The sequence below is a fragment of the Lampris incognitus genome, unplaced genomic scaffold (genome assembly GCF_029633865.1).
Source record: "Lampris incognitus isolate fLamInc1 unplaced genomic scaffold, fLamInc1.hap2 scaffold_461, whole genome shotgun sequence".
Classification (NCBI taxonomy): domain Eukaryota; kingdom Metazoa; phylum Chordata; class Actinopteri; order Lampriformes; family Lampridae; genus Lampris; species Lampris incognitus.
The window spans coordinates 1-27,475 of record NW_026611420.1 but is presented as its reverse complement, the minus strand read 5'-3'; the positions used below and the strand labels follow the sequence as shown (position 1 = coordinate 27,475).

Here is a 27,475-nt window from a genome sequence, read left to right as displayed (position 1 = left end):
CCGGGTGCCACTCCTGTCAGCTAAGAACAGGAAACTGAGGCTACAATTCGCACAGGCTCACCAAAATTGGACAATAGAAGATTGGAAAAACGTTGCCTGGTCTGATGAGTCTCGATTTCTGCTGCGACATTCGGATGGTGGGGTCAGAATTTGGCGTCAACAACATGAAAGCATGGATCCATCCTGCCTTGTATCAACGGTTCAGGCTGGTGGTGGTGGTGTAATGGTGTGGGGGATATTTTCTTGGCACACTTTGGGCCCCTTAGTACCAATTGAGCATCGTGTCAACGCCACAGCCTACCTGAGTATTGTTGCTGACCATGTCCATCCCTTTATGACCACAGTGTTCCCATCTTCTGATGGCTACTTCCAGCAGGATAACGCGCCATGTCATAAAGCTCGAATCATCGCAGACTGGTTTCTTGAACATGACAATGAGTTCACTGTACTCAAATGGCCTCCACAGTCACCAGATCTCAATCCAATAGAGCACTTTTGGGATGTGGTGGACCGGGAGATTCGCATCATGGATGTGCAGCCGACAAATCTGCAGCAACTGCGTGATGCTATCATGTCAATATGGATCAAAATCTGAGGAATGTTTCCAGTACCTTGTTGAATCTATGCCACGAAGGATTAAGGCAGTTCTGAAGGCAAAAGGGGGTCCAACCCGGTACTAGCAAGGTGTACCTAATAAAGTGGCCAGTGAGTGTGTGTGTGTGTGTGTATGTATGTATATATATATATATATATATATATATATATATATATATATATAAAGCCTTGTGTCATTCATAAATCAAGCAGTTGAACTTGAGTTTGTGTCACTGAATCTTGAAACAAGTTATTTTTGTGAAAGAGAATGGTACAAATTGCTACTCTAGGTAATGTAGCTTGTTTTAACAAATTACTCAGTTGTAAGATTTCCTGACTAATTGAGGCATAAAAGGCATATGCATGATCAATTTAAGAATATTCCATGAATTCAAAGATAGAAACTAGTAAATAACTTTTAAAACAAGATAATAAATCTCATATTTCCTGATCTAAGATTTTAAATCTTGGTAAGCACAGAAGGATTTGCAGTGGTGTGTGTGTGTGTGTGTGTGTGTGTGTGTGTGTGTGTGTGTGTGTGTGCGTGCGCATATATATATATACACACACTATATACAGTGCATCCGGAAAGTATTCACACCCCTTCACTTTCCCCACATTTTGTTATGTTACAGCCTTATTCCAAAATGGATTAAATTCCTTTTTTTTCTCATCAATCTTCACACAATACACCATAATGAAAAAGTGAAAAAGGTTTTGTAGAAATTGTATTAAAAATTAAAAACTGGAATACTGCATGTACATAAGTATTCACACCCTTTGCTATGACACTCAAAATTGAGCTCAGGTTCATCCCGTTTCCACTGATCATCCTTGAGATGTTTCTGCATCTTGATTGGAGTCCACCCAGAGTAAATTCAATTGATTGGACATGATTTGGAAAGGCACACACCTGTCTATATAAGGTCCCACTGTTGACAGTGCAAGTCAGAGCAGAAACCAAGCCATGAAGTCAAAGGAATTGTCTGTGGACCTCCGAGACAGGATTGTATTGAGGCACTGATCTGGGGAAGGCCACAAAAAAATGTCGACAGCTTTGAAGGTCTCGAAGAGCACAGTGGTCTCCATCATTCGTAAATGGAAGAAGTTTGGATCCACCAGGACTCTTCCTAGAGCTCGCCACCCAGCCAAACTGAGCAATTGGGGGAGAAGGGCCTTGGTCGGGGAGGTGACCAAGAACCCGATGGTCACTCTGACAGAGCTCCAGCGTTCCTCTGTGGAGATGGGGAAAACCTTCCATAAGGACAACCATCTCTGCAGCACTCCACCGATCAGGCCTGTATGGTAGAGTGGCCAGATGGAAGCCTCTGCTCAGTAAAAGGCACATGACAGCCCGCTTGGAGTTTGCCAGGAAGCACCTAAAAGGACTCTTGGACCATGAGAAACAAGATTCTCTGGTCTGATGAAACCAAGATTGAACTCTTTGGCCTGAATGCCAAATGTCAAGTCTGGTGGAAACCAGGCACCTGTCATCACCTTGCTAATACCATCCCTACAATGAAGCATGGTGGTGGCAGCATCATGCTGTGGGGATGTTTTTCAGCTGCAGGAACTGGGAGACTAGTCAGGATCGAGGGAAAGATGAATGGAGCAAAGTACAGAGAGATCATTGATGAAAACCTTTTCCAGAGCGCTCAGGGCCTCAGACTGGGGTGAAGGTTTACCTTTCAACACGACAACGACCCTAAGTACACAGCCAAGACAACAAAGCAGTGGCTTCGGGACAAGTCTGTGAATGTCCTTGAGTGGCCCAGCCAGAGCACAGACTTGAACCCCATCGAGCATCTCTGGAAAGACCTGAAAATAGCTGTGCAGCGATGCTCTCCATCTAACCTTACAGAGCTCGAGAGGATCTGCAGAAAAGAATGGGAGAAATGCCCCAAATATAGGTATGCCAAGCTTGTAGCTTCATACCCAAGAAGACTTGAGGTTGCAATCACTGCCAAGGGTGCCTCAACCAAGTACTGAGTAAAGGGTGTGAATACTTACATATGTACATGCAATATTTCAGTTTTTTATTTTTAATAAATTTGCAAGAATTTCTACAAAACCTTTTTCACTTTGTCATTATGGGGTATTATGTGGATTGATGAGAAAAAAAAGGAATTTAATCCATTTTGGAATAAGGCTGGAACATAACAAAATGTGGGGAAAGTGAAGGGGTGTGAATGCTTTCCGGATGCACTGTATATACACACAAACACACACATGTATATCTACTAGTAATACTTTTTGCTGCTCCTGTTAGGGGTCGCCACAGGGGATCATCTGTTTCCATTTCTTCCTGTCTTCTGCTTCTTCCTCTTTCACACAAGCCACCTGCATGTCCTCCCTCACCACATCCATAAACCTCCTCTTTGGCCTTCCTCTTTTCTTCTACCCTGCCAGCTCCATATTCAGCATCTTTCTCCCAATATACCCAGTATCTCTCCTCCACACATGTCCAAGCCATATCAATCTGGCCTCACTTGCTTTGTCTCCAAACTGTCAAACCTGAGTGGTTCCTCTAATATACTCGTTCTTAATCCTGTCCTCCTTCATCACTCCCAATGAAAATCTTAGCATCCTCAACTCTGCCACCTCCAGCTCCACTTCCTGTCTTTTCGTCAGTGCCACTGTCTCCAAACCATATAACATAGCTGGTCTCACAGCCATCTTGTAAACTTTCTCTTTAACTCTTTCTGGTACCCTTCTGTCAAAAATCACTCCTGACACTGTGTGTGTGTGTGTGTGTGTGTGTGTGTGTGTGTGTGTGTGTGTGTGTGTGTGTGTGTGTGTGTGTGTGTGTGTGTGTGTGTGTGTGTGTGTGTGTGTGTGTGTGTGTGTGTATATATAGTATGTATATATTCAGTTGAAATGCGTGTTAATTCATCTAACGGTAATGGCTTCTTATCTGTTTTCTGTGGCCTTTTAGTGTTATGATATGACTTGGGTTCACTTATCTGTCACAGGGTGAAGCCATGATGTACATGGAACCTGAAAAGCAGGTCATGTCGCGGTCATGCGACGAGTGTGTGGTGGCCCTCTGTGACCAGTGGTGAGTGCACCATTAGTCTTACCTAAATCATTTTTTTGTAATTGTTTAATTTTTTTGTTTAAGATCAATACTTTATGGGATTAGTATGGGATTGCAGAGGGTTAAAATAGAAATGGCTATTTAGAGAAATCCTTTGATCTGACTGAAGAATGCACATGTAGCTACGTGATTTGTAGTAAGAAAATGTATTGGCTCCAACGTTCAAAAAGAGATGTTATAGGGAAGAGAAGTTAACGTGTTCCTTTTTGTGGGTGCAAAGGTGGGTTAACTTCAGTTTTTCCTCTCATTCAAGAACTACTACCCTGTTACTTGCTCGTAGCACTTATTGTATTCACTCATTTAAAAAAAAAATTAAAATCTTTCTTGCACTTTTAATTTAGCACTGGTTTTGCTTTTAGATGCTTGTTTAGAGAGAAGATGCACTTATGACCTCTGATGACAAGTAGTTCTCCTGAATTCCTACGTTAAATGCACTTATTGTAAGTCACTTTGGATAAAAGTGTCGGCTAAATGACTAATGTAATGTCATACGTGCTGAAGTCATAAACCATGAAAAGAGTCAGTCAGCAGCAACTGTCATTTTTAACAAAAAATCTAAGAATTTCAGAATGTCTTTTCCATGACATCAGCATTGTCTGATGCGTTGCTTACCAACATGGGGATCACCAGCTCGAATCCCGGTGTTATCTCCGGCTTGGTTGGGCGTCTCTACAGGCACAATCACAGTTGGCTGTGTCTGCGGTGGGAAGCCGGATGTGGGTATATGTCATGTTTGCTGCATTAATGCCTCCGCTGGTTGGTCGGGGTACCTGTTCGGGGGGGGGGGGACTGGGGGGAATAGAGTGAGCTTCCCGCGCGCTACGTCCCTCTGGCGAAACTCCTCACTGTCAGGTGAAAAGTGGTTGCTGGCGACTCCACATGTATCGGAGGAGACATGGTAGTCTGCAGCTCTCCCCGGATCGGCAGAGGGGGTGGAGCAGTGACTGGAACAGCTCAGAAGAGGAGGGTAATTGGCCGGATACAACTGGGGAGAAAAAAGGGGGAAAAAAAAGTCTGATGCCCTGCTTTTGCAGTAATCCCTGTGATGCTTTTGTACTATTAATGGCAAGCATAAAAAGACTTGTGGTAACTGTGCTTGCATTTTAAAATGCCTCAGTCTTTCTTTGAAAAGAATTTTGTTATTGTAAATGTCGTGTTGACATGATTGACAATAATGACATTAATGTCTTTTACAGTTCATAATGTTTTTGGGAAATCTTTAGTTAGACCTGAAGTATTAGTGCACCTTCTTTGTATCTCATCTGGGCAGTCTTTAACTAGAATCAGTGGTAATGGTTAATTCTGTAATATTTCTTATCTGTCTTTCAGGTATCTGGACTATGGAGATGAAGAGTGGAAGGCACAGACTAACAAAGCCCTCAAGTCTTTAGAGACGTAAGATGATTCCTACATTATTAAGATTCATAATTATAATACACTTTAATTGCTTATACATTTTCAAAAAGAAAATATTGACCCTACAGAATCAGACCACAATGAAAAATATAGCAAGTAAAACCCCAATGCTAGAGAAATATAATGGTAACAACAATAACAAAACAAAGATGTGATCTAAGTAATATCCGGGATAGTAACTGCAATAACAAAATGAAAAATGGAAAAAAATGGTGGACATCCACCATATTTGTAACCTTTTTGTTTTAATAATTAAAAAAAAAATTAAGTCAATCCACCTGCAATGCCTTTCAGCCCACACCATGGGAAATGTTAACCAACGCATATGACTTAATTAATAGAAGTGTCCTATGTATACATGTATTTCACTTTTGTTGTAAGCAGTTTGACTCAGCTAAAACTCAAGTGCAGACGTTGAGTCTGTTATCTTGTCTTGTCCTGAAAGTAGATGAGCTACATACTTTGTCTGACTGACTGACTTATAGCAATGCAACATCCTGTCCTTAGACCCTTGCATTGGATAAGGAAAAACTCCCTAAAAAAACCCTTTAACAGGGAGAAAAAATAGGAAGAAACCTCAGGGAGAGCAACAGAGAAGGGATCTCTCTCCCAAAACAGACAGACGTGCAACGGATGTTGTGTGTACAGAATAAAACACAATTTGTAGAATACAACATTGAAAGAGGATATCAGAATTATAATGGAATTATAAGATATATGAAGAATATGATGAAGATACCAAGCAGTGTACAGACGCCACCAGAACAGCCTAGGACCTGAGCCACGTTACCACCATCATCATGTAGACCTGGCAGGAGGACAGACTACACATGTACATGGGGGAGACTCATATCACACCATTCACATACACAGGAGAAGAGACAGGAAAAACATTAAATGTCACACATTGAAGTGAGAGAAGGATGTAACATTGAAACAGGATAATAAAATTATATTGATTTATAAGATATATAAAAAAATGTGATGAGGAAGATGCCAAGCATTGTCCAGGTGGTGATCACCATGTAGACTTGGGAGGAGGACAGACTACACATGCATATGGGGGAGACTCGCGTCACACCATTCATATACACAGGTGAAGAGAAGGAAGACATTCAGAGAGAGAAAATACATGTGAGAGAAAACAGTTTGCAATAGTCACTAATCTATATTCCATAATTTCATCGGCAGAACAGTGCTTTGTAAATTCATTGAGACAAAAACCGACCCGCCATGCAACACAGTTCATGAAATACTCAAATGAAAGGCAATGGATTGTAGGTTAAGGCAAAAAAAAAAAAAAGATGAGTTTTAAGTTTAGATTGAAAAGACTCCACAGACTCTGATTGTCTGATGGCAGCAGGCAGGTTATTCCACAACAATGGGGCCTTATGGGAAAAGGCCCTGCCACCAGCTGACTTCTTTTGAACTTTGGGTAAACACAGAAGCCTGTATTTTGGGAGCGGATAGCTCGAGATGGAATGTGCAGTTTAAAAGACCAGCTAGGTGTGATGGGGCAAGCCCATTTAGGATTTTGTAAGTCAGCAGAAGCAAATTGAAGTCCGATCTAACATGGATAGGAAGCCAATGAAGGGAAGCAAGCATTTATGTAATATGGTCAAATTTTCTAGTTAGAGTTAGGATTCTAGCTGCAGCATTTTGAACCATCTGAAGACTTTTAGTACTAGCATGTGGCAGAACTGAAAACGGAACATTGCAGAAACCAAGTCTGGATGAAACAAATGCATGTATTAGAGTCTCTGCGTCAGCCATAGACAGGAAAGACTGAATTTTATCTATGTTATGTAAGTGAAAAAGGCAGTCTTGTTGATTTCTTTAACGTACTTATCAAAGGAAAGGCTGGGATTAAATGTAACACCAAGATTTTTGGCTGCCACACTTTGTGAAATCAGAGTTGTCTTTTGTTATCGTTACTTGATCAATTTGGTGTTTGTGTCTGGCAGGGCCAATGAGCAGCATCTCAGTTTTATCTGAATTTAAAAGCAGGAAATTTAGTGACATCCATTTTTTTCACAGCAGCCAATCAGACCTCTAAATTAGTCATTTTAGTATGATCATCAGACCTTATAGGCACATACAGCTGAGTATCATCAGAATAGCAATGGAAATTTATTCCATGACTGCGTATAATTTGGCCAAGAGGTGAAATATATAAAGATAGTAAAGTAGCGGGCCACGATCTGAGCCCTGAGGTACGCCATATCTAATGTCAGATAATTTTGATGTAATATTACAGTAGACACACTGTGTTCTTCTAGATAAGTAGGACTTAATCCAAGAGAGAGCTAAGCCAGAGACACCAAAAGTACAATTTAATCTGTCTGATAGTATACAGTGATCAATTGTGTCAAAAGCTGCACTGAGATCTAGTACTAGAAGCACAGAGGTGGAATCAGAGTCCATAGCAAGTGGAAGCTTGTTCACCACTCTGGTCAGAGCAGTTTCAGTGGAGTGACAGGCCCTGAAAGCCGATTTGAAAAGTTTCATATAGTTTTCTTCTATATGGGTCACAAATTGTTGATATACAACTCTCTCTAGTACCTTAGAAAAGAATGGAAGACTAGAGACTGGTCGATAGTTATTAAGAGACCCTGGATCGAGGTGCGTTTTCTTTTTTTTCTTTTTTTAAGTAGAGGTTTGACCACATCCGTCTTAAAACTGTTGGGGACAGTGCCAGTAATAAGTGACAAATTAACAATGCCCGGCATTGTAGGTCCCAGGAAAGGCCAGAGGTCTTTAAAAAGTTTTGCTAGTAAAGAGTCAAGTAGGCAAGTAGTTGGTTTGGAAGGTGGCATGAGCTTCGTCAAAGTATCAAGAGTGATAGTCTCAAAAGCTGTAATAACAGGGACTCTCAGTGACTCATTCATTCATTCATTCATTCATTCATTCATTCATTCATTCATCTTCAGCCGCTTCTCCAGGGTAGGGTCGCGATGGCAGAAAGCTAAGTAGGGCACTCCAGATGTCCCTCTCCCCAGCAACGCCCTCCAGCTCCTCCTGGGGGATCCTAATTAGATGCCTGAACCACCTCAGCTGGCTCCTTTCGACGCAAAGGAGCAGTGGCTCTACTCTGAGCTTCCTCCAGATGTCCAAGTTTCACACCCTATCTCTAAGGGTGAGCCCAGACACCCTACAAAGGAAACTCATTTCAACTGCTTGTATCCGCGATCTCACCGTTTCGGTCATTACCCAGATTGACAATAGGTGAGGGTTGGAATGAAGCTTGACTGGTAAATTGAGAGCTTTGCCGTCTGGCTCAGCTCTCTCTTCACCACAATGGTCCGGTACAATGTCCGCATTACTGCTGATGCTGAACCAATCCACCGGTCAATCTCCCGCTCCGTCCTTCCCTCACTCGTGAACAAGACCCCGAGATACTTGAACTCCTTCACTTGAGGCAACAACTCATCCCCAAACCGGAGGGAGCAATCCACCATCATCCGGTAGAGAACCATGGGCTCAGACTTGGAGGTGCTGATGCTCATCCCCACCATTTAACACCCAGCTGCAAACTGCCCCAGTGCATGCTGGAGGTCGCTTACTGATGAAGCCAACAAAACCACATCATCTGCGAAGAGCAGAGATGCAATTCTTGAGGTTCCCAAAATGGTCACACTCCTCACCTTGTCTGTGCCTTGAGAGCCTGTCCATGAATATCACAAACAGAATCGGAGACAAGGGACAACCTTGGCGGAGTCCGACACCCACCGAAAACGTGTTTGACTTGGTGTTGTGAATGCAGACACAGCTCTGACTTTGGTTATACAAGGACCGGATGGCTTGTAGCAACTGCCCGGTACCCCATACGCCCATTACTCATTGTATAGATATGAATTTGGTAACAGGATCTGCAGGAGTAGCTGGAGTTGAAGAACTCATTTTTTTGTCTGTCTGTCTCTGTTTCTGGTGTTTTGGGGTTTACGGACAGGTTCTGTGATGAGACCAGGAAGAACTTTGAGGCAACTCTAGCTTGGCTCCAGGAGCATGCGTGCTCTCGCACCTATGGCCTTGGTGAGTGTGTGCCATATAGTGCATTTTTGTGTTTGTATGTGTCTACCTTTGTGGAAGTGCACGTATGTGTGTTTGTGTTTCTGCAAATATGTTGGTGTATGTTTCTGCTTTTGTGTGTGTCTACAGTTGTGTTTTCTGTGTTTGTTTATGTAGTTTTACATGTTTTTGTGTCTGCAATTGTGGAATTGTTTGTTTCTGTGTTTCTCTGTCTGTGTGGAGTGTGTGTAGGGTGCTGCGAGTGTGGGTTAACTTAAATTTTTCTTCTCATAATTGTTGAAGTCATAAACCATGAGAAGAGTGAGTCAACAGCAGCTAACTTTGCTTGCCACAAGAGGTGGGAGAGCTTTGCCAGTATGTGTTTGCAGAAGGTCCCAAACCAACAGATCAAGAGTTATTGCAAACCATTTTATGAGGGTTGTAGAGTGTCTGGATTGTAAGAGTTGTACCTCAAAAAAGAACAAATTTGCTAGCATTCTGCTGCTTTTCAGTAATAATCTGTTCCCTCATAGTATTGTTATCATTATTATTATTATTATTCCCATAGAACAGGCTGACTCTAAATAAACCCATTTTACAAATGACATAGTACATAGTTTGTGTGTGGGGAGGGGAGACGGAGGACGAGTGATGAAGTAATCTGTCTGTATAGGAGTGGATTCATACCCTTAAAGCCAGCTGACCTAGTATATCAACTCATTCTGGGCTGTGATGAAGAAATTCTCCAGTTATTATGCAACACTAAGACACACAGCCCAATATGCGTTAAAATGGCATGTCGTAAAGATATATTTGGCCATATATGATCTTTAAAAAGCTTCCTTGTCTGCATAACCTGCAGATTGTGAATGCAGAGTCTTTTAGTCTGTGTCTTTCTTTTAACCAAATTTGTAGTTTTGACCTGGACACCAGTTATCAATTAACCAAAGCAATGTGTTGCTATAGTTGAGTCTTTGTAATTTAGTGTGTGTGTGTGTGTGTGTGTGTGTGTGTGTGTGTGTGTGTGTGTGTGTGTGTCGTGCGTGCGTGCGTGCGTGCGTGTGTGTGTGTGTGCATTCTATGTGTTTGAGGCTTAAAATCCCAGCCCTTTGATACATTTCTACGTCTCTTCTACCCCACTTTATTGTCTTCCCCTTCCTTGTAGTTATTTAAAGTAAAAATGATTTTAGGAAGTGATGCCTGATGAAGAAGATATGAAATTGCAAGTGTCAATTAAAGAAGAACAGGAGCCAGCCTGCGTATTTTTTTTTTTATTTCAGATTTTTCCCTTTTTCTTCCAATTTAGTGGCCAATTGCTCCCTAGTTGAAACACCCACCCTCATACTGCATGCGTTCGCCAACTGCATCTCCCCAGCTGGCAGTCTGGAAGGAGACACCTCGGCGCTTTTGTGACAAGGTGAATCTAGGCCGAATCACTGCTTTTTCCGACACACCCAGAGACGCATTCATGTGACGAACACAAGCCAACTCCTCCCCCCTCCTGAAGGCAGCGTTGCCAATTATTGCTGCTTCATCGAGTCCGGCCGTAGTCGGATCTGACGAGACCGGGGCACGAACCCTGGTCCCCAGTGGGCAACTGCATCGACACAAAGCTGATGCTTAGACCGCTACACCACCGCGGACCCGTGCATATTTTATTTTTTTTCCCCTCATCTTGGAACAAAGAGTTAGTCCGCTTGACGCATGGCAGTTTTAGAGAAAAAACTCTTTTTAAGCAAAAGCAGATGATGGATAACATCTTTGTTTTTCCCCACCTTGATGTGTTTTCTGTGTGCATGTGTCTCTTGTGTATGTGCCTGTTGTGTTATCACTGGGTTTTGTATTTGTGTACATGCATTTGTTGTCGTGCATGTGGTGGTTTTTCTGCATGCATGTTGTTCCATCACTGACTTTGTATGTGTGTGTGTGTGTGTGTGTGTGTGTGTGTGTGTGTGTGTGTGTGTGTGTGTGTGTGTGTGTGTGTGTGTGTGTGTGTGTGTGCCATAGGAACGCGGCTGCCTTGGGACCAGCAGTGGTTGATTGAGTCGCTGTCAGACTCCACCATCTACATGGCATACTACACAGTGGCACACCTCCTTCAGGGGGGTGTACTGAATGGACAGGGGCTGTCGCCGCTGGCCATCAAGTAGGGATATTATACAGTGACATACAGAATAGACATGCACAAATATGAATAATGCCTCTTTCTTTCTCTTGTTTGCTCACTCTTTCTCCCCGTGCTTCCCCATCAAAAACTGCACAACACCTGGGGGGGTGAGATACAATACTGGCTTTATTCATACATAAACATATTTCACCAACAAGTCAACAAATGCTTACAAAATAATTAAAAAGATACAACTGTTGAATTTACTGTTTTGAAGAAGATATGTTTTGAAGCTACAATCCTAAACATGACATTTCTAATATTTTCTGTCACTGTCTTGTTTAAGACAATAGCAAATTCATGAATACTTTAATAGTTGCTCATTATAATGGTTACTGTCTGGTTGGACTTTCTTGGTGTGGGGCATATTCTACATTTTTACCATAGCCAGCCAAACCCACAACCAATAATGGAGAATAAGGTAGCAAGCAGCAAATTTGAAGTAGACAAGACATTGTTGTGATTAATGCGCAGGTAAGCAGACTAGTTTTCTAGAGGACCCTGACAGACAATGTACAACACTGACCAATGCAATTAGCACCATGTCCAAAGGCTAAAATAAACAAAAATGACAATCTGCAGGATTTTTGTATTACATAGTTAAAAAGGCCATTGTTACGTAATCAGGTAATCTGGCAGTGAAAATAAATTTTGATCCCTGTGGTTTGGTTGATTTACTTTAATAGAAAAGAGGTGAAGTTGAAATAAATAATGAAAGTAATATGATGAAAAATGAATATTGCAAGATTATATAAAATGTATTTAAAGACATGTAGGTCAGGTGAATCAGCCATACTGAAAAATTGTCCCTAGGTGGAAATGTGTTGGCCCTGTGATGGACTGGCAGCCTGTCCAGGGTGTCTCCCCGCCTGCCGCCCAATGACTGCTGGGATAGGCTCCAGCATCCTGCGACCCTGAAAACAGGATAAGGGGCTTGGATAATGGATGGATATTTTAAAATGTTGAAATGTCCAAGATGTGCAAATATAGCTGTAGAGCTTGCAGACATCAACATACAACAATGAAAACCTTGATATAATCATTTAAATTTTATAAAATGCATTTATTGTCTTCTCTGTATTTCCATCTTTCTATCTCTTCTCTCAGCTTCACTGTCCCTGTCTGCCCCTCTCTTCTGTTCAGTTTAGTCTACTTCATTGGCATGAATGTTATGTAAAAAAAACATCACCAGAGGATGTAAATACAGTTGGAATCAATTAATAAGAAGACATTTTCTCATGGTACAAATGTTCTTCAGCAGACACATTTTCGTTTCATTTCATTTCATTATTTATTCCGCTCACGGTAATGCACAGCTCCAGAAAGAAAGAAGCAATTTATGATCAAACACAACTCAATTTACACATTCCATGATTGAAAAGGAGAAGGGAGAAGAAAATCTTATTGTAAACAACAGAATAGATGGTCTGTCAGTCAGTTACTCAACTAATACTTACAGCAACATGAGAAATGGAAAAAGAATCAAAAAGTCATACACAATAATTCACCATCAACTGAAAACCCATTACCTGACAACTCCATATTGTCTAATTATTCTTTCCTTATACATTTTCTTGAACTGAAAGATATTTATCCAACCTTTTAGATCATTCTCTAAAGAATTCCACAGTTTGATGCCACATACTGAAATACACATCTGCTTTAAAGTGGTACGTGCATACTGATGTGTAAAACGAAATTTCCTTCTATGGTCCGCATCCTCTGAACTAAAAACAAATAATTTTTGTAAATCTTCTGGTAATACTCAGCTTTTTGCCCTGTACATAACTAACAATGTCTGTAACTCAACTAAATCTTTTAAGTTTCATTAATCCTTACTTAATAAACAGTCCATTGGTGTGTTCTATTGGATCCACTTTATGAATAACTCTTACTGCCCCTTTCTGTAATATAACCAATGGCTTTATGTTGCTCATGTACGTGTTGCCCCACCCAGTAACTAAAATATGGCAAAATAAGTGAACAGTATAGCATTTGCATTACCTTGTAATCTAACACATACTTGGCTTTGTTCAAAACAGAAATATTCTTAGACACCTTTGTTTTTACATACTATGTTATGTGAGCTTTCCATGTCAGTTTGTCATCCATTATTACACCCAAAACTCTAAACTCAGATACTCTTTCAATATCAATTCCATCTATAGACAGTTAAACATTTTCATCCTTTTTCTGTTTAGCAAAAACCATAAACTTAGTTTTGCTCAAATTTAATGATAACTTATTGCATTAAATGCAAAGAAAAAATATTGAAGGATATAGTGGGTTGAATGCAAAATCTAATCTCTAGCTTTCTCTGTGTCTCTCTCACCTTGGCTATTCATTTTCCCCGTCTCTCTCCCCAGGCCAGAGCAGATGACCAGGGAGGTGTGGGACTTCATCTTCTTTAAGACTACTCCTTTCCCCAGTACAAGTATCCCCAAGGAGAACCTCCAGAGGCTGAGGAGGGAGTTTGAATACTGGTACCCTGTGGACGTACGCGTGTCTGGCAAAGACCTGGTCCCCAATCACCTGTCCTACTACCTGTACAATCATGTGGCTATGTGGTCCAATGACAAGTAAGTTAATTGACAAAAAGAGTAAAGCTGTGTGTGTGTGTGTGTGTGTGTGTGTGTGTGTGTGTGTGTGTGTGTGTTAGTCGTAGTTTGTGTAGTAGAGAGAGTGTGTATGTACGTTAGAGATGTCTCGATACCACTTTTTTTTGTGCCTGCTTTTTATTCAGTTTTTTTTTTATTGGGTTTTGTAAAAAAATACACCCGTGTCATCAGACCATTCACAAAGAGTAAAAAGTACACATTCCTTTTACAAAGACACACCATGAAAAAAGTGACAATTGACTCATTTCTAAGCACCACAACAACCCACAGAAACCAAGAAAACAAACAACAAAAAGATTAAAAAAAAGAGGAAAAAAACCCATCAGTCAACCAACAATAAACTGTGTCAATAATAGACACCAATAGTCAGTGCAGCAGCACATGACCCACGTCACAACAAACTCAATATTAATACTCTTCTAAACTGTTAAGAGCTGCCTCAATCAGGGAGACATTGGAAATCAATTTTCTGAACAAATTGAAAGAATGGACCCCATATTTTCCCAAATTTATTGGAGGAGCCACTTAATGAAAATATGACTTTTGCCAATCTAAGAAAATAGAGAATGTCTCTTATCCAGTGGGTATGAGAGGGAGATACAGTTGATATCTAAAGATATCAAAGCCTCTTGAGTGTCAGAAGGTGGAGTATTATAAATTACATTGAACAAACGTCTAAGATTAGAGAATGAATGCCTATTTCGAATAAATCCTGTTTGATCTTGAGAAATTATAGAAGGGAGAACAAATTCAAGGCGCAGTGCTAGTAATTTGGATAGCAATTTAAAGTCAGCATTCAGTAAATTTATTGGGCGATAAGAGCAGCAAGCTAAGGGATCTTTGTCTTTTTTCAAGAGGAGAGAAATAGAGGCTTGATTAAGAGTTTGAGGAAGACGACCAGCGACAAGTGATTCGTTAAGCATATCTAATAGTAAAGGGGCCAGCTTGTGCCAAAACTTCTTATAAAATTCAGACCTGGGCATGGGCACTTTCCATTTTGCAGAGATGTAGCAGCTGCGTGAAGTTTTGAAATAGTAATTGGATTTTCTAATACTTTCATGTCTGATAGACCAATAGAGGGAATAGCTAAATTTTCAAAGAAGGTATCATAATTAGGAGGAGATGGACCTTGATCAGAAGACTAAAGAGATATATAAAATTCCTTAAAAATATTATTAATTTCTAAAGGGTCAGTAGTTTTACCTGAATCTGTTTGGATCTGAGAAATGTGACGCAACGTAGCCATTTGGCGCAACTGGTGTGCTGGTAGCTTGCTGGCCTTATCACCATATTCACAGAACTGGGATCCCGACCGGAGCAAGAGCTCAGTAGTGCGATGAGTCATGAGGGCATCGTACTAAGCTTGTAAGGAGAGACGTTCCTTGTAAATATCTGGGGACTGGGAGGAAGCATACAAGTTATCAAGTTGAGAAATACTCTTTGCCAGCCTAGATAATTTTTCCTGTCTAACTTTTCTCTCATGTCTTGAATAAGAAATTATTTCCCCCCTAATATATGCCTTTAATGTCTCCCACAGCAAAGAAGCAGACACGTCAGGTGTTTTGTTTACACTCACAAAAAAGTCAATCTGTTGTGAAACAAAGTTAACAAAATCCTCATTCGATAGTAAGCGTGTATTAAGATGCCATGGTGAGTGCGTGTCGATTATGTTTTTAAAAAAAATTTCATTGAGATTGGAGCATTGTCAGATATAACAATAGCATTGTATTTACAGTCTGACAATGATGAATGTAGTCTATTATCAACCAAGAAAAAGTCAATACGGGTGAAAGTGTGATGCACATGAGAGAAGAAAGAATATTCCCTTTTAAAAGGGTTGAAAAAGCACCAGGCATCAGAAACTGCAAACTCTTGCGTGAAAGACTGGATTACTGGCAGATTTCGAAGGTGAGCAAACCTTAGAGGAGGAGCGGTCCAACTGAGGATTGAGCCAGCAATTAAAGTCACCTCCTAAAATCAAACAGTGTGAAGACCTATCAGGGAGAGTTGAGAAGAGACGTTTAAAAAAGGCCTCATCGTCATAATTTGGAGCATATACATTTGCCAAAATCAAATGAGTGTTATGTATTTGGCCAGTAACAATAACGAATCTACCATTTGGATCAGAAATAACAGATGAATAAGTAAATGGAACAGATTTATGCAGCAGAATGGCAACCCCCCGTCATTTGCCCTGGAATGTAGAATGGTATATCTGACCCACCCATCCCCTTTTCAATCTGGTGTGATCAGAAGCTTTAAGATGGGTTTCTTGTAAAAAGATCACCTGAGCACCAAGAGTGTGAAGATGATGCAACACCTTGCTACGTTTTATGGGGTTATTGAGTCCTTTACAGTTAAAACTAATGAATTGAAGGCCCCCCCCATATGAAGGCATTTTTAAATTAGTATGAGACATGACTAAGCCTATACAGTGCTATATGCAAGGGTAGTAGTGTGACAGTAGTAGCGCATAACAACATTGAAAACAAATGCCTGACTGATGGGGAAAAAAAGAGAGGACCAAGAACAAAAGCGAAAAATAAAACCGAACCAAAACCAAAAGCCCTTCCACCCAACACTGGCAGAAGCATCCCCCCAAATGGGATGCGTGCAACTTGACCCCAAAAAAACACACAAACTATCACGCCTCCTAGTAGCTCTGATTAAAAACCCACCAAACACTACTCGGTGTCCACTAAGAAAATGTGACATTTTAAGGAAACAATGAAAATATACAATAATAAACAGGCTTATAGCCTAATCATGTAAATATGTATGGTCTAACCAGCTACATGTCACTGTATATATGTAACTATTCCACCCTAAAAAAAGTAGACAAGCAGCATGAATTTGCAGCATCAAACAAGCTTAACAGGAAAGTGACTCCTGTTGTTAAAACTTCGAAGTTGAGGTATTCATGCATAATTAAACAGCAAACGTGTATTCAAGTTTTAACTGTAAACAACTTAAGATTTAAAGAAAAAAAAACAGCGAAAAGTGAACAGAAAACATTGGTAACATCAGTCTCTAGCATAGACTAGTCTCTAACCGTAGGAAATCTCACTTCACTGAAGCAAGGCACTATAGGAAATGTAGTCTTATCTCCTGGCAGTAGCGGCTAACCAACTAGCCAGTTAGCATGTCAGCTAAACTGCATCAGGATCGACAACTTCTTTAATGTTTTTCTCAAGAAAGTCTGATGCCAAAGCAGGGTCATCAAACCTGTGAGTTTGTCCGCTGGGTAAGGTAATGCGAAGCGTTGCCGGGTAGAGAAGACCAAACTTGATGTTTGGGCAAGAGTGGAGCTCCTTCTTTACTTTGGCAAAAGCGGCCCGTTTCTTGGCCACCGCTGGAGTGAAATCCGGGAAAATCGAGATCCTCCTGCCATTGTAGGAGAGAGGAGGCTTCCTCGGCACGTCGCAGAATCTGGTTCCGAACTTGAAGCGGGTTAACCCGAATAACAAGCGGACTGGAGGTTCTCCATCTTTGGGCCTTGCACAGAGGGTACAATGGGCCCAATCCAGTACAGGTTTGTCATCAAGTCCCAATAGGTCCTGTAAGAGTTGGGCAGTAAACTTGGTGGGTCGCTGGCCTTCCAGACCCTCAGGCAGGCCCACCAGGCGTACATTATTCCATCTTGACCGCCTTTCCAGGTCCTCGCAATTCTTGGCGAGAGAGTTGACCAGGGTGTTAAGCGTGCTAACATTAGCTTGAAGGTCGGTTAGCCTGCTATCTTGGTCATTAGCCGAGCGCTCGAGGTCAGTTATAGTCTGTCTGAGAGGCAAGTTTAGCTTCGATTGACTCCAGAGCCGCCGTAATCTCTCTTTTGACAGCACCCGAGATGATGGAGTCAAATTTACTGATGATATCGGAGCGCATTTCGTCCATCATCTACCTCATATTCATTAGCAGGGCTTCATTAGCATCTGGCTGCTGCTGGGGTTCTGGCTCAGGAGAAGGCTAAGGCTTGTTGCCGCGACCCGATTTGGGAGTGTCGGGTTTCCCTCTATTTGCCATCATAGATCGTCCTCAGTTGAAAAATAAGTCACTTAAAGCAAGTAGCTGCAAAAGTAAAGCATAAAATAGTGCAAAAAAGTAGAAATTAAGTCACATTTCGGCGGAGCACCTGCAAAACACACCCTACATCAAGCCTGCTCAGCAGCGCCCCCCCACCCGATATACACTTCTAATCAAAGAAGCATTTAATTAATCACAGTAAACAATTTTAGAGAAAATGTAAGGATAAAACAAAAGAACAAACAACTTGCAACCGCAGACCATTGACAACGTTACTAATTTTGTACTTGAAATTTGGCTATCTGCTGATACTGATATCAATCCGATATACTACTACCACTACTACTACCACTTTTAGCTGCTCCCATTAGGGGGTCGCCATCTCTTCAAAAGGTACCAGAACCGTGAAAACCTTCTCCAATAGGCCCCACTTGTTTGCTGTTAGTGTGGCGGGAAGGTCATATTCAGCCATATACGCAGACAGTGCCCATTTCTGTGCAATGAGGCTTTCAATCATGTATTAGGTGCTTTTCCACCTAGTTTGGATGACCTGCTGCAGATGCTTAGGCTACATATATAGCTCTACTTGAATGTCTTCTAACCGTGAATAGGCAAAGGGTGAGTGTTTTAAGTGGCTTACTATTTTTCTCCCGCTAGCCAGTGTGTCACTAACACTGCACTACGACAACAGTCTGTCATGCACAATTGGCTGCAATGTGTGTGCGAAGCATGCTAAACTCGCCACGCCAAGTTGACCCAAAGCCTTCTTCATATTTTGTGCATTACCCCTTAAAACTATATGCACTTTGTTTGTATTAATCTTCCATTCACGCAGCATTTCTTCAATGGCTGCTATAATGGAATCCCCTGTGTGTGAGCCACGAAAATCTCGGACATGCAACACCGCTTTTTTAAAGGTAAAATCCGAGTCTATCCAATGTGCGGTCAGACTCAACAAGGACATTGGACTCACGTCTGAGCTCCAGATGTCTGTTGTGAAACTAACCATGCCTACATTCTCCCAAGAGTTTCGAGAGAAAATTGCAAACTTCGTTGTGTATATGAGGGATGGCCTTTTCCGTTATATAATGGTGACTGGGCAAAGTGTAGCGAGGCTCGGGGTGCTCAATTAAGCATCAAAACCCCATATTTTCTATCACCGAAAGGGGTTGGTCATCCAGGACAATAAACTGAACTAGTTTCTCCATTATCAATTTCGCCTTGTTACTGTCTGGGGGCAGTTTCTCTCACTTTTTTATTGATTCCGTCAGTGTTTGCTGTTGGGGCGTTTTGCTTTTCTTTGTAGCCGTTGCATGCAGAAATTCCTGGTGGTGTTTCGTGTGGTGTTTTTCCAAATACTTAATTAAGTTTGTGGTGTTAAACCAACCAAAAACACTGCCACCCTCAAAACATTTGCATTGCAAATTTTGCATTCGGCTGTCGGTTGAAATACTTCCACACCACTGACATGATTTCGACAGGTAGTTAACGCTCATACACATGTGACTAATTGGCTACTACTGTTGTTATCACTTGACACGCTGTGCCGCTTAACTGGAGGTGCACGGCATAGGAAGTGCTAATATGAAGAAGAAAGCCAGAAAGAAGAGGAAGAAGAAGGGGGAAAAATACAAGCATTTAGGCGATGGTTTAAGCTAGATTTCCTCATGGTTTGTATCGGATGGGTATCGGAACATATTTTTTTCTCCCCTGTGATATTCAATCCAATGTTCTGGACCAGCATCGACCCGATGCCATGGAATGGATCGGGACATGCCTAGTTATTGTGTGTCTGGAATTGTGAGTGTGATAAAGAAGAAGTGGGAGGGTTAAAGAGAGAGTGAGGGAGGGAAAGAGAGATAGCTGACAGGCAGCAAGTGAGTCAGAGCTGACTTGGAGTGGGAGAGTGAGGCAGTAAGTTGGCAGGGTGAGCTTGTGAGGAAAGAGAGAAGGCTATGCAAACTGGAACCAAAAACAGACAGTCCCGCTCTCGGGCTCGGTACACATGAGAGGATAGTCTGGCTAATTTACTTGTGATGGAAATCTCCTTCATGGACTCAGTCCAACTGTCACACCTAGACCAACTGTGCGAAAACATTACCTCAAAGTTACAGATTTTCTCTTAATCATCATGAACAGCTTGCAGATCGATTTGAGATGACACAAAGTACGGGTCTTGAACAAGCTTTGTGATTTTGGGGGATCACTGACTCATTCCATGGCCCACGGCCAATGAGAGGTTACAGTGAAGAGAGTTGAAAGTGAATAGGAGGATTTGAATAGGTACTACGTGAACTATTTTTCTTATCATTTATGTTTTTTTTGTTTTTTTTATACGGTGCATCAGTTTGAGTCTGTCTGCCTGCCTGTTTTGCTCGATCCTGTGAGAGTTAAGTTGCAGACGTCAGTAATTTTTTTAGAATCGACAAAACAAGATCATTTACATCATTAAACAGACATACCAGTGTTTTAGCATGTTTTACCCCAATTACTTCAAATGCAGTATCCTTTGCATTGCTCCCGACCATTTCCAAATCATACTGTAATTTGGAAAATGCACTTATTGTAAGTCGCTTTGGATAAAAGCGTCAGCTAAATGACTGTAATGTAATACTGTAGTTTTTCTTTAATTTAGATTTTTGAACGTGTTTTCCCTCACTCCCATGAGCCATTGATTTCCATACATTTTAGTTCAAGATGAAAATCAACTTGTGAAGACTTCAAACTTGATTGAGTTGAATAATCCGTCACAATGGAAATTTTGTCTATTATTTGTCTTTTTTAAAGCTACGCCATACTTGGGGGACAGATTGTTTTGAAATATCCTCCGGTGGTTCGTTTCAGTGTGCTCGAACATCCAAGATTTGGGAGTCGGCTGTTGAACAGAACCCTTTTTAATACAAGAAGCTACACAACTTCACGTTACGCTGTTCACAACATCCATGTTTGATTATTGTTATCCACCGAATTTCATTTTATGAAAGCATGGCCTGTGAATACTATTCGGTTCAGCAGCCGACTTTTCGCAGCAAGCATGCTTTCAGCTGCATTGCCCTCACAATAGGGAAACTTGGACATAAAAATAACATCAACAGAATTTTCATTAAGATGGATTACCTATCTCAGGCAAGTTTCAAGCCTCTGAAAGTTGTTTTTAAACTGTACTAAAATTAATGGAAACCAGTGGCTCACTGGAAGGTAGGGAAAAACTCATTCAAAAGTCTAAAACATAATTTGTGCTCTGGAAAGTGGTCAGCAGTAATGTCTATTCCATTTGTAATTAATGGGCTAAAACATGAAAAAAATATACTGGCACGTCTCTTTAAGTGTGTGTATTACCTTGTCATTGCCTAATCCTCCAGTGGCTGCACACCACAAGGAGGCCTCAGTGAGCTTCCAGGGGGACTTTGAAGTGATGGGAAAATATTCTCAAGATGGCTGTATGTAATACCCTATCCACAAAGCATCATCAGAAGCAAATGTTTTGCTTAAGAAATGATCCATAACAGTCTAAATTTTCCTATGATTTATAAAGTAATATCATATGATATTACTTTCTCTTGTTTGTCCCCCTAAAATTGCCCAGTACATCTCATCCGTAAGAATGCTGTGGCTAAACAGTTCTTATCAGGGGAAAAATAGGATTATATGGAAAAAGATATAAATAAAAATGTAGCCTAATTAACTGTAAATAATATCCATTCATCCATCCATTATCCAAGCCGCTTATCCTGCTCAGGGTCACGGATATGCTGGAACCTATCCCAGCAGTCATTGGGTGGCAGGTGGGACGACACCGTGGACAGGCTGCCAGTCCATCTCAGGGCTCACACTCGCTCTCTCTCTCACACACACACGCACATTCACACTTAGAGACAATTTAGTACGGCTGATTCACCTGACCTACTTGTCTTTGGACTGTGGGAGGAAACCGGAGCATGTGATTTCATCTTGGTGTCTTATTTTATTTATTACTGAAATCTTTTCATGGTTATTGCACATAGAAATCATTGGATGCAAATTATTGCACACAATGCAGATATAAATTGACAGAGTATCTCCATCTTCGCCTGAAAACTGCAGAATGTAGAAGTGTTTGACTTATTCCTTTGAAACCGTTGTTCTTGATTTGGAAACTCTGTCAACAACTTCTTCGGTTGGCGCCTGAAATTAAAATGAGAATGCCCTAGACATGGCGCCATATGATGTTGACAGTGAGGCCTCTGTGTGAAACAAAAGGCAGAAATACCAAACCAGAGTTACCTCAAACTAGTTTCATATTGTATCCCAGTAGCAAAGGCTCAGCTCAGCCACAGTATGTATTGCTCTCTCAAGTGCCAACAAATGTATGAGACCTTACAATTTTTGTAGACATTTGCAGGCAAGGCATAGCGCTTTCAAAAACAAGCCCAGGGTGCTTTTTTTTTTTAACAAAAGGCAAAGAAGGGACTGAGCCACCGCACAGTCGAAGATTAAGGCATAGACAGCTGTGGATAAGGAACTTCTTAGAAAATTCTATGCTTTGGGCCAGAAAATAGCCCAACAGAAGAAGGGCTATTCTATTGAGAAATATTTGATTATACTTTGTGAAACCGATATAGCATGTGGACATTTTCAAAAGAAATTAGGAGTTGGAAAATTCTCCCAGCATTACCCAGCTTCAATAAAACTCCTCACTGATTCTGACAGCAATATTTAAAGCTGCTTCAAGGAATTTTTCACTGATTATTTATCAGTCTCCGTTTAATTTTGATGCCTCTAAATTTACGACATGATCAAATGAGACCATCTGTGAGAAGATTAGATATTGCTATTTAATGATTCCAAATGCTTGTGTCCTAGTCGCATTCCCTGCAAAATCTGATGGAAAGATTTGGAGCACAGAGATGTAATTAGAGATACGTTACCTCATCACTGTATAACTTGCGAACACCTGCTCCTCCATAACGCCACACCATCTCTGTTTTCTCCTCAAAACAAAGGCACAAGCTGCCAGATGGTGAGTCTGAGAATGAAGTCGCTCTTCTGTGAAACACTACCGCTTTTGTCCGCAGGGTCGCACAAAGTCAACAAAAATCCAAAATTCCTTGTAGCATCTTTTAAAGTGAGGATTACAATGTTCATGAAGAAAATACTGAAGAGAATGATCTCTGTCTCCATAGTGGGAAGTGGCCACAGGCAGTGCGAGCCAATGGACACCTATTGCTCAACTCTGAAAAGGTGATTTATTTGTGTTTCTTGTCATACTTCTCCATATATTATCACCAGTGTCTGCCCTGAAATCAGAAGGTATTTTAATGGCTGTGATCCTTCCCTTCCCTGACACGGGCTGACTAATGGTAGACTTTAAAAGTACAACACTTGGTAGAGATGCGCTCTAAAAGCTTTCTAAATACACAGAATAAATTATGTGGCCATGAAGTTAATGTATCATTTATATGACCTCTTTAAAGGTTTAATTTTTGTCAAGGTTGACCACCGCTTTTAAACGGTGTCAGTGTGTTAGTATGTGTGAGATCCCGCTAACAGCTGTTTTTGTATTCAACAGATGTCCAAATCCACAGGAAACTTCCTCAGTCTCCGTCAAGCCATCGACAAATTCTCCGCAGATGGTAGGCTCTCTCACTCTAAGTCTTGTCTCTCCCTTTTTCCCTCTGCCTCTCCTCCTTCCCCTGCAGCTTTTCCCCTTTCTAGTCATCTCTCCCAAACAGAAAAATTGAAAAACACTTGTGCATGTGAAATACACGCTTACAGCAGATCAGTGTGTTGTAGTAGTGTGTGTTCCATTACATGTGACCATACTGTATTGTATTTACTTTTATTTAAACACAGTATGCTCCCTCTGTATATATTTTATGTTTTTGCTGAAGTTGAACTAATACTGTCAGGTTTACATGATGTCTTTTGGTGAGGATAATTGGAAACCGTCAAGTCGTGATAAATAGGTTAAGCCAGGGTGTTGATAGTTGATTTAGCCACACTTGCTATTCATTATTCACTATGACAGTTTATGCAGTGTAAATGTGTTGTTTATGTAAAATATTTTATCAATTATAACTGCAGAAAAAAATGGACACTACTCCAGGTGGGATTTTAATTAAAGCACTTCCTTAAATGTGCGTTAAACAACGACTAAGATTTTACACTTAGCATCATTAGTGATATTACTTTTTGTTGGTGTATGTTTTTTGCTTCTTTTCATTTTACTTCATTTTATATTGTATTTCTTTTGTTTTCTTTTTCGTGTATCCTATTTTCAGCTGGTGAAGGAGATTAGCAAAATTAACCTTTCACAATTTTGTCTACTGGATTTCTCGACAAGCCGCACTCGGCAAAAAACGTGTTGTTATGAGGAAAAAAACAAGTCACTTTGGTGTATAAGTCGCATTTATGTGGTGGTACAGTAGTGATTCGCGGGTAAGGGTTTTTTGATACCTGTACCCAAATATCTAAAATATGAGTTAATTAACCACCTGAACCTGACCCAACCCACAAACCTCCAGATTTAGCCCAGGCTAGCAGTGTTGCACTATTTAGTTTTTAGGCTGTTTGCCCAGCACAATAGACTTATTGCAAAGCAATAGCCTATTATATCTTAGCCTAATTGCACCTGGGTCAAGTCAATCTTATTTGTATAGCCAAATATCACAAATTATAAATTTGCCTCAAGGGGCTTCACAGCAATGCAACATCCTGTCCTTAGACCTGGGTCTAAGTACAGGACAAGTTTACATTTTTTCACAATTCCTTACAATGACTTAAAGATATTCAGAGGCAGACAGATAGCATGGGATCAGACCGCATGGCTTTGAAAAGACTACAAGGAACTTGAAGACCACACAAGGACAATTTCTTTTTTCCTTTCGATTATTTCAAACTCCCAGGAAGAAGGGACTGTGAAAGAACACTGGATAGAATGTGCTTTTGTTCCATATTAGCTGAAAATGGACAGAGATCAGCTTTTCAGAGACCTCTCCTGGTTTCCTCTATCTCTCCAACATTTAGCAGTGGACATGCTGGTCACGCCTGATACGATCTGTCAGATGATCATATTGCTCACTGGACTGGGCACATGCTGCCTCATTTCAGTGAAGGTTTTGGACACCATCCTAATCTTTTGCGGTGAATTTAAAATGTTAGACAGCAGCTGAATAGCGTTTCCTAATTCACTGCTTTGATTAATCGTATGGCGTTAAAACTCAACCACAAATGTCACAAGACTTGTAGTTGTATTTTACTACCTGTACATGTATATTAACATTTGCAAATGTGTAAAAATAGAGTTGAAATAATAAATCCTAATCATAGTTGTATATCAATATCTGTAAATATGTAAACAGATCTGTAGTTGAACACAAAGCCAATTTCTTCAGGTAAATTGCTGTGTACAAATACCGTTCTACATGCAACTCTTGAAATACGAGTACTGTTTTTGACGCAGCTCTGCGGTTAAGGGTTTTTGACAGAGACTTCACGCATTCGGTGTAATCACGTCAATCAGAGTGAAGGATTTTACTTCCTATTTTACTCGCGAATTGGGGGCCGCTATGATCTGTGCAGAGTGCAGGGTTGCCAGTTCTGATAATAGCCGAGAAAGTGTCAAGCATTTGATTTGTATTTCCAGAACTTTCTTTAAATTCAGTTGAAAATGACTACCAATACAACTTTTGGGTTTTCAGGAGAAATTCCATATTCGTCTTTCCACTTAGAAAAACAGCATTTCCAGACATTTGTGAAAGAGTCCAGATCAGTCTGGATGCGGGGCAGGAAAACATACTGGGCACAGAAGAGGTGATAGTTTCAGAATGTAGAGAATTACCACTTAATTTTGAGGGCTATAAACAATGGGTTTTTGGGGTAAAAAAACAACATTTTAGCATAAGTCTTAGCTACCCTATTATTAATTTACTACAGACAATGAAAACTGAATCTACCTGAATTTGGTAAATTTGCCTTTATTGTTGTCACCAAGGTGTCTAGTTCTTTATCAGTCATTGGACTGTATGTTATTGTAAGTTCCCCCTCTTGCATCTGGCGGTGGTCTGTACTGGCTGAAACACCAAGCAGTTCAGAAATAAAGGAGACAGACAAGTAAATTTCAACCAGTTGCTGGGTGTGGTCTTTTGACACAACCAGTTTGCGACATCCTATCTCACCATCCACTGCCTCAAGTAAAATTGTGGTCCTCCTTTTGTCCATTTCTACATTGATCATGGTGATCAGCTGGGAAAGGCCCTGGATAAACTACAGGAATTTTAGCTTTATAAGTTAATAAAAGATAAGTTATATGTTGTTAAAAGAGGAACTTTGTTTCCAACATTGTAAAATTCCATTTTATGAACCAGACCTGCTTCATATTTTCCCCTACTCTGCCTCATAATCAACATTAAAGTTGTAAATTACAGTGTATTCAGTGTATGGAAGTAGCTATACAAATTAGGGCTGACTGATGTTGGGTTTGTCCAAAATCTCAAACTCTAATACTCAACAAAGACAGATGGTGTTCAACTTATCTAACCTCCTCCAGGACATCTACTACTACTACTACTACTACTACTTTTGGCTGCTCCCATTAGGGGTCACCACAGCAGATAATCCATTTCCATCTCTTCCTGTCTTCTGCATCTTCGTCTGTCACACTAGCCACCTGCATGTCCTCCCTCACCACATCCATAAACCTCCTCTTAGGCCTTCTTCTTTTCCTCTTGTCTGGCAGCTCCATATTCAGCATTCTTCCCCCAATATAACCAGCATCTCTCCTCTGCACATGTCCAAACCATCTCAATCTTGCCTCTCTTGTTTTGTCTCCAAACTGTCCAACCTGAGCTCTCCCCGTAATATCCTAATCCTGTCGTTCTTCGTCACTCCCAATGAAAACCTTCTCTCGCTCTCTCTCTCTCTCATTTTCTTTATTCATCAGTCCCTCAAAGTAGTCATTCCACCTTCTCAACACATTCTCCTCGCTTGTTAGCACATACCCATCTCTATCCTTCATCACCCTAATCTACTGCACATCCTTCCCAGCTTGGTCCCTCTGTCTAGCCAATCAGTAAAAGTCCTTTTCTCCTTCTTTAGTGTCCAGCCTCTCTTATAACTCACCATACGCCTTTTCCTTTGTCTTCGCCACCTCTCCTTTTGCTTTACACTGTATTTCCTTGTACTCTTGTCAACTTTCTTCATCTCTTTGACTATCCCACTTCTTCTTTGCCAACCTCTTCCTCTGTATACTTTGCTCATACTTCCTCATTCTACTACCAAGTCTCATTGTCTTCCTTCCACTGTCCTGATGACACACCAAGTACCTTCCTAGCTGTCTCCCTCACTATTTCTGCAGTAGGTTGCCCACCCATCCAGCAACTCTTCATTACTGCTCAATGCCCTGATTGCCACACTACAGTCTTCCTTCTTCAACTTCCACCATTTGATCCTTGACTCTCTGCCTTCACTCTCTTCCTCTCCTTGATCTCCATAGTCATCCTACAGACCACCATCCAATAGTGTCTAGCTACACTCTCACCTGTCACCACCTTGCAGTCTCCAATCCCTTTCAGATTG

At 40.9% G+C, this 27,475-nt stretch overlaps 1 protein-coding gene across 1 annotated transcript; it reads left to right on the top strand.

Annotated features, from left to right (window-relative positions):
• The first annotated feature begins 3,570 nt into the window (after positions 1-3,570).
• Positions 3,571-24,268, top strand: LOC130133681 (leucine--tRNA ligase, cytoplasmic-like). Its single transcript, XM_056302084.1, has 8 exons — positions 3,571-3,652; positions 5,021-5,086; positions 9,057-9,139; positions 11,123-11,261; positions 13,649-13,861; positions 23,083-23,140; positions 23,469-23,532; positions 24,181-24,268. Exons 1-8 carry the CDS (start codon positions 3,576-3,578, stop codon positions 24,195-24,197), a joined length of 717 nt encoding a protein of 238 aa, XP_056158059.1. The 5' UTR covers positions 3,571-3,575; the 3' UTR covers positions 24,198-24,268.
• The last annotated feature ends 3,207 nt before the right edge of the window (positions 24,269-27,475 follow it).

Excerpts from the sequence above, each read along its gene's own strand:
- LOC130133681 (XM_056302084.1), top strand. The coding sequence starts at position 3,576 with ATGATGTACATGGAACCTGAAAAGCAGGTCATGTCGCGGTCATGCGAC. Across the intron at positions 3,653-5,020 it reads GTGGCCCTCTGTGACCAGTG|GTATCTGGACTATGGAGATG; the intron begins GTGAGTGCACCA and ends TCTGTCTTTCAG. Across the intron at positions 13,862-23,082 it reads GCTATGTGGTCCAATGACAA|TGGGAAGTGGCCACAGGCAG; the intron begins GTAAGTTAATTG and ends CTGTCTCCATAG.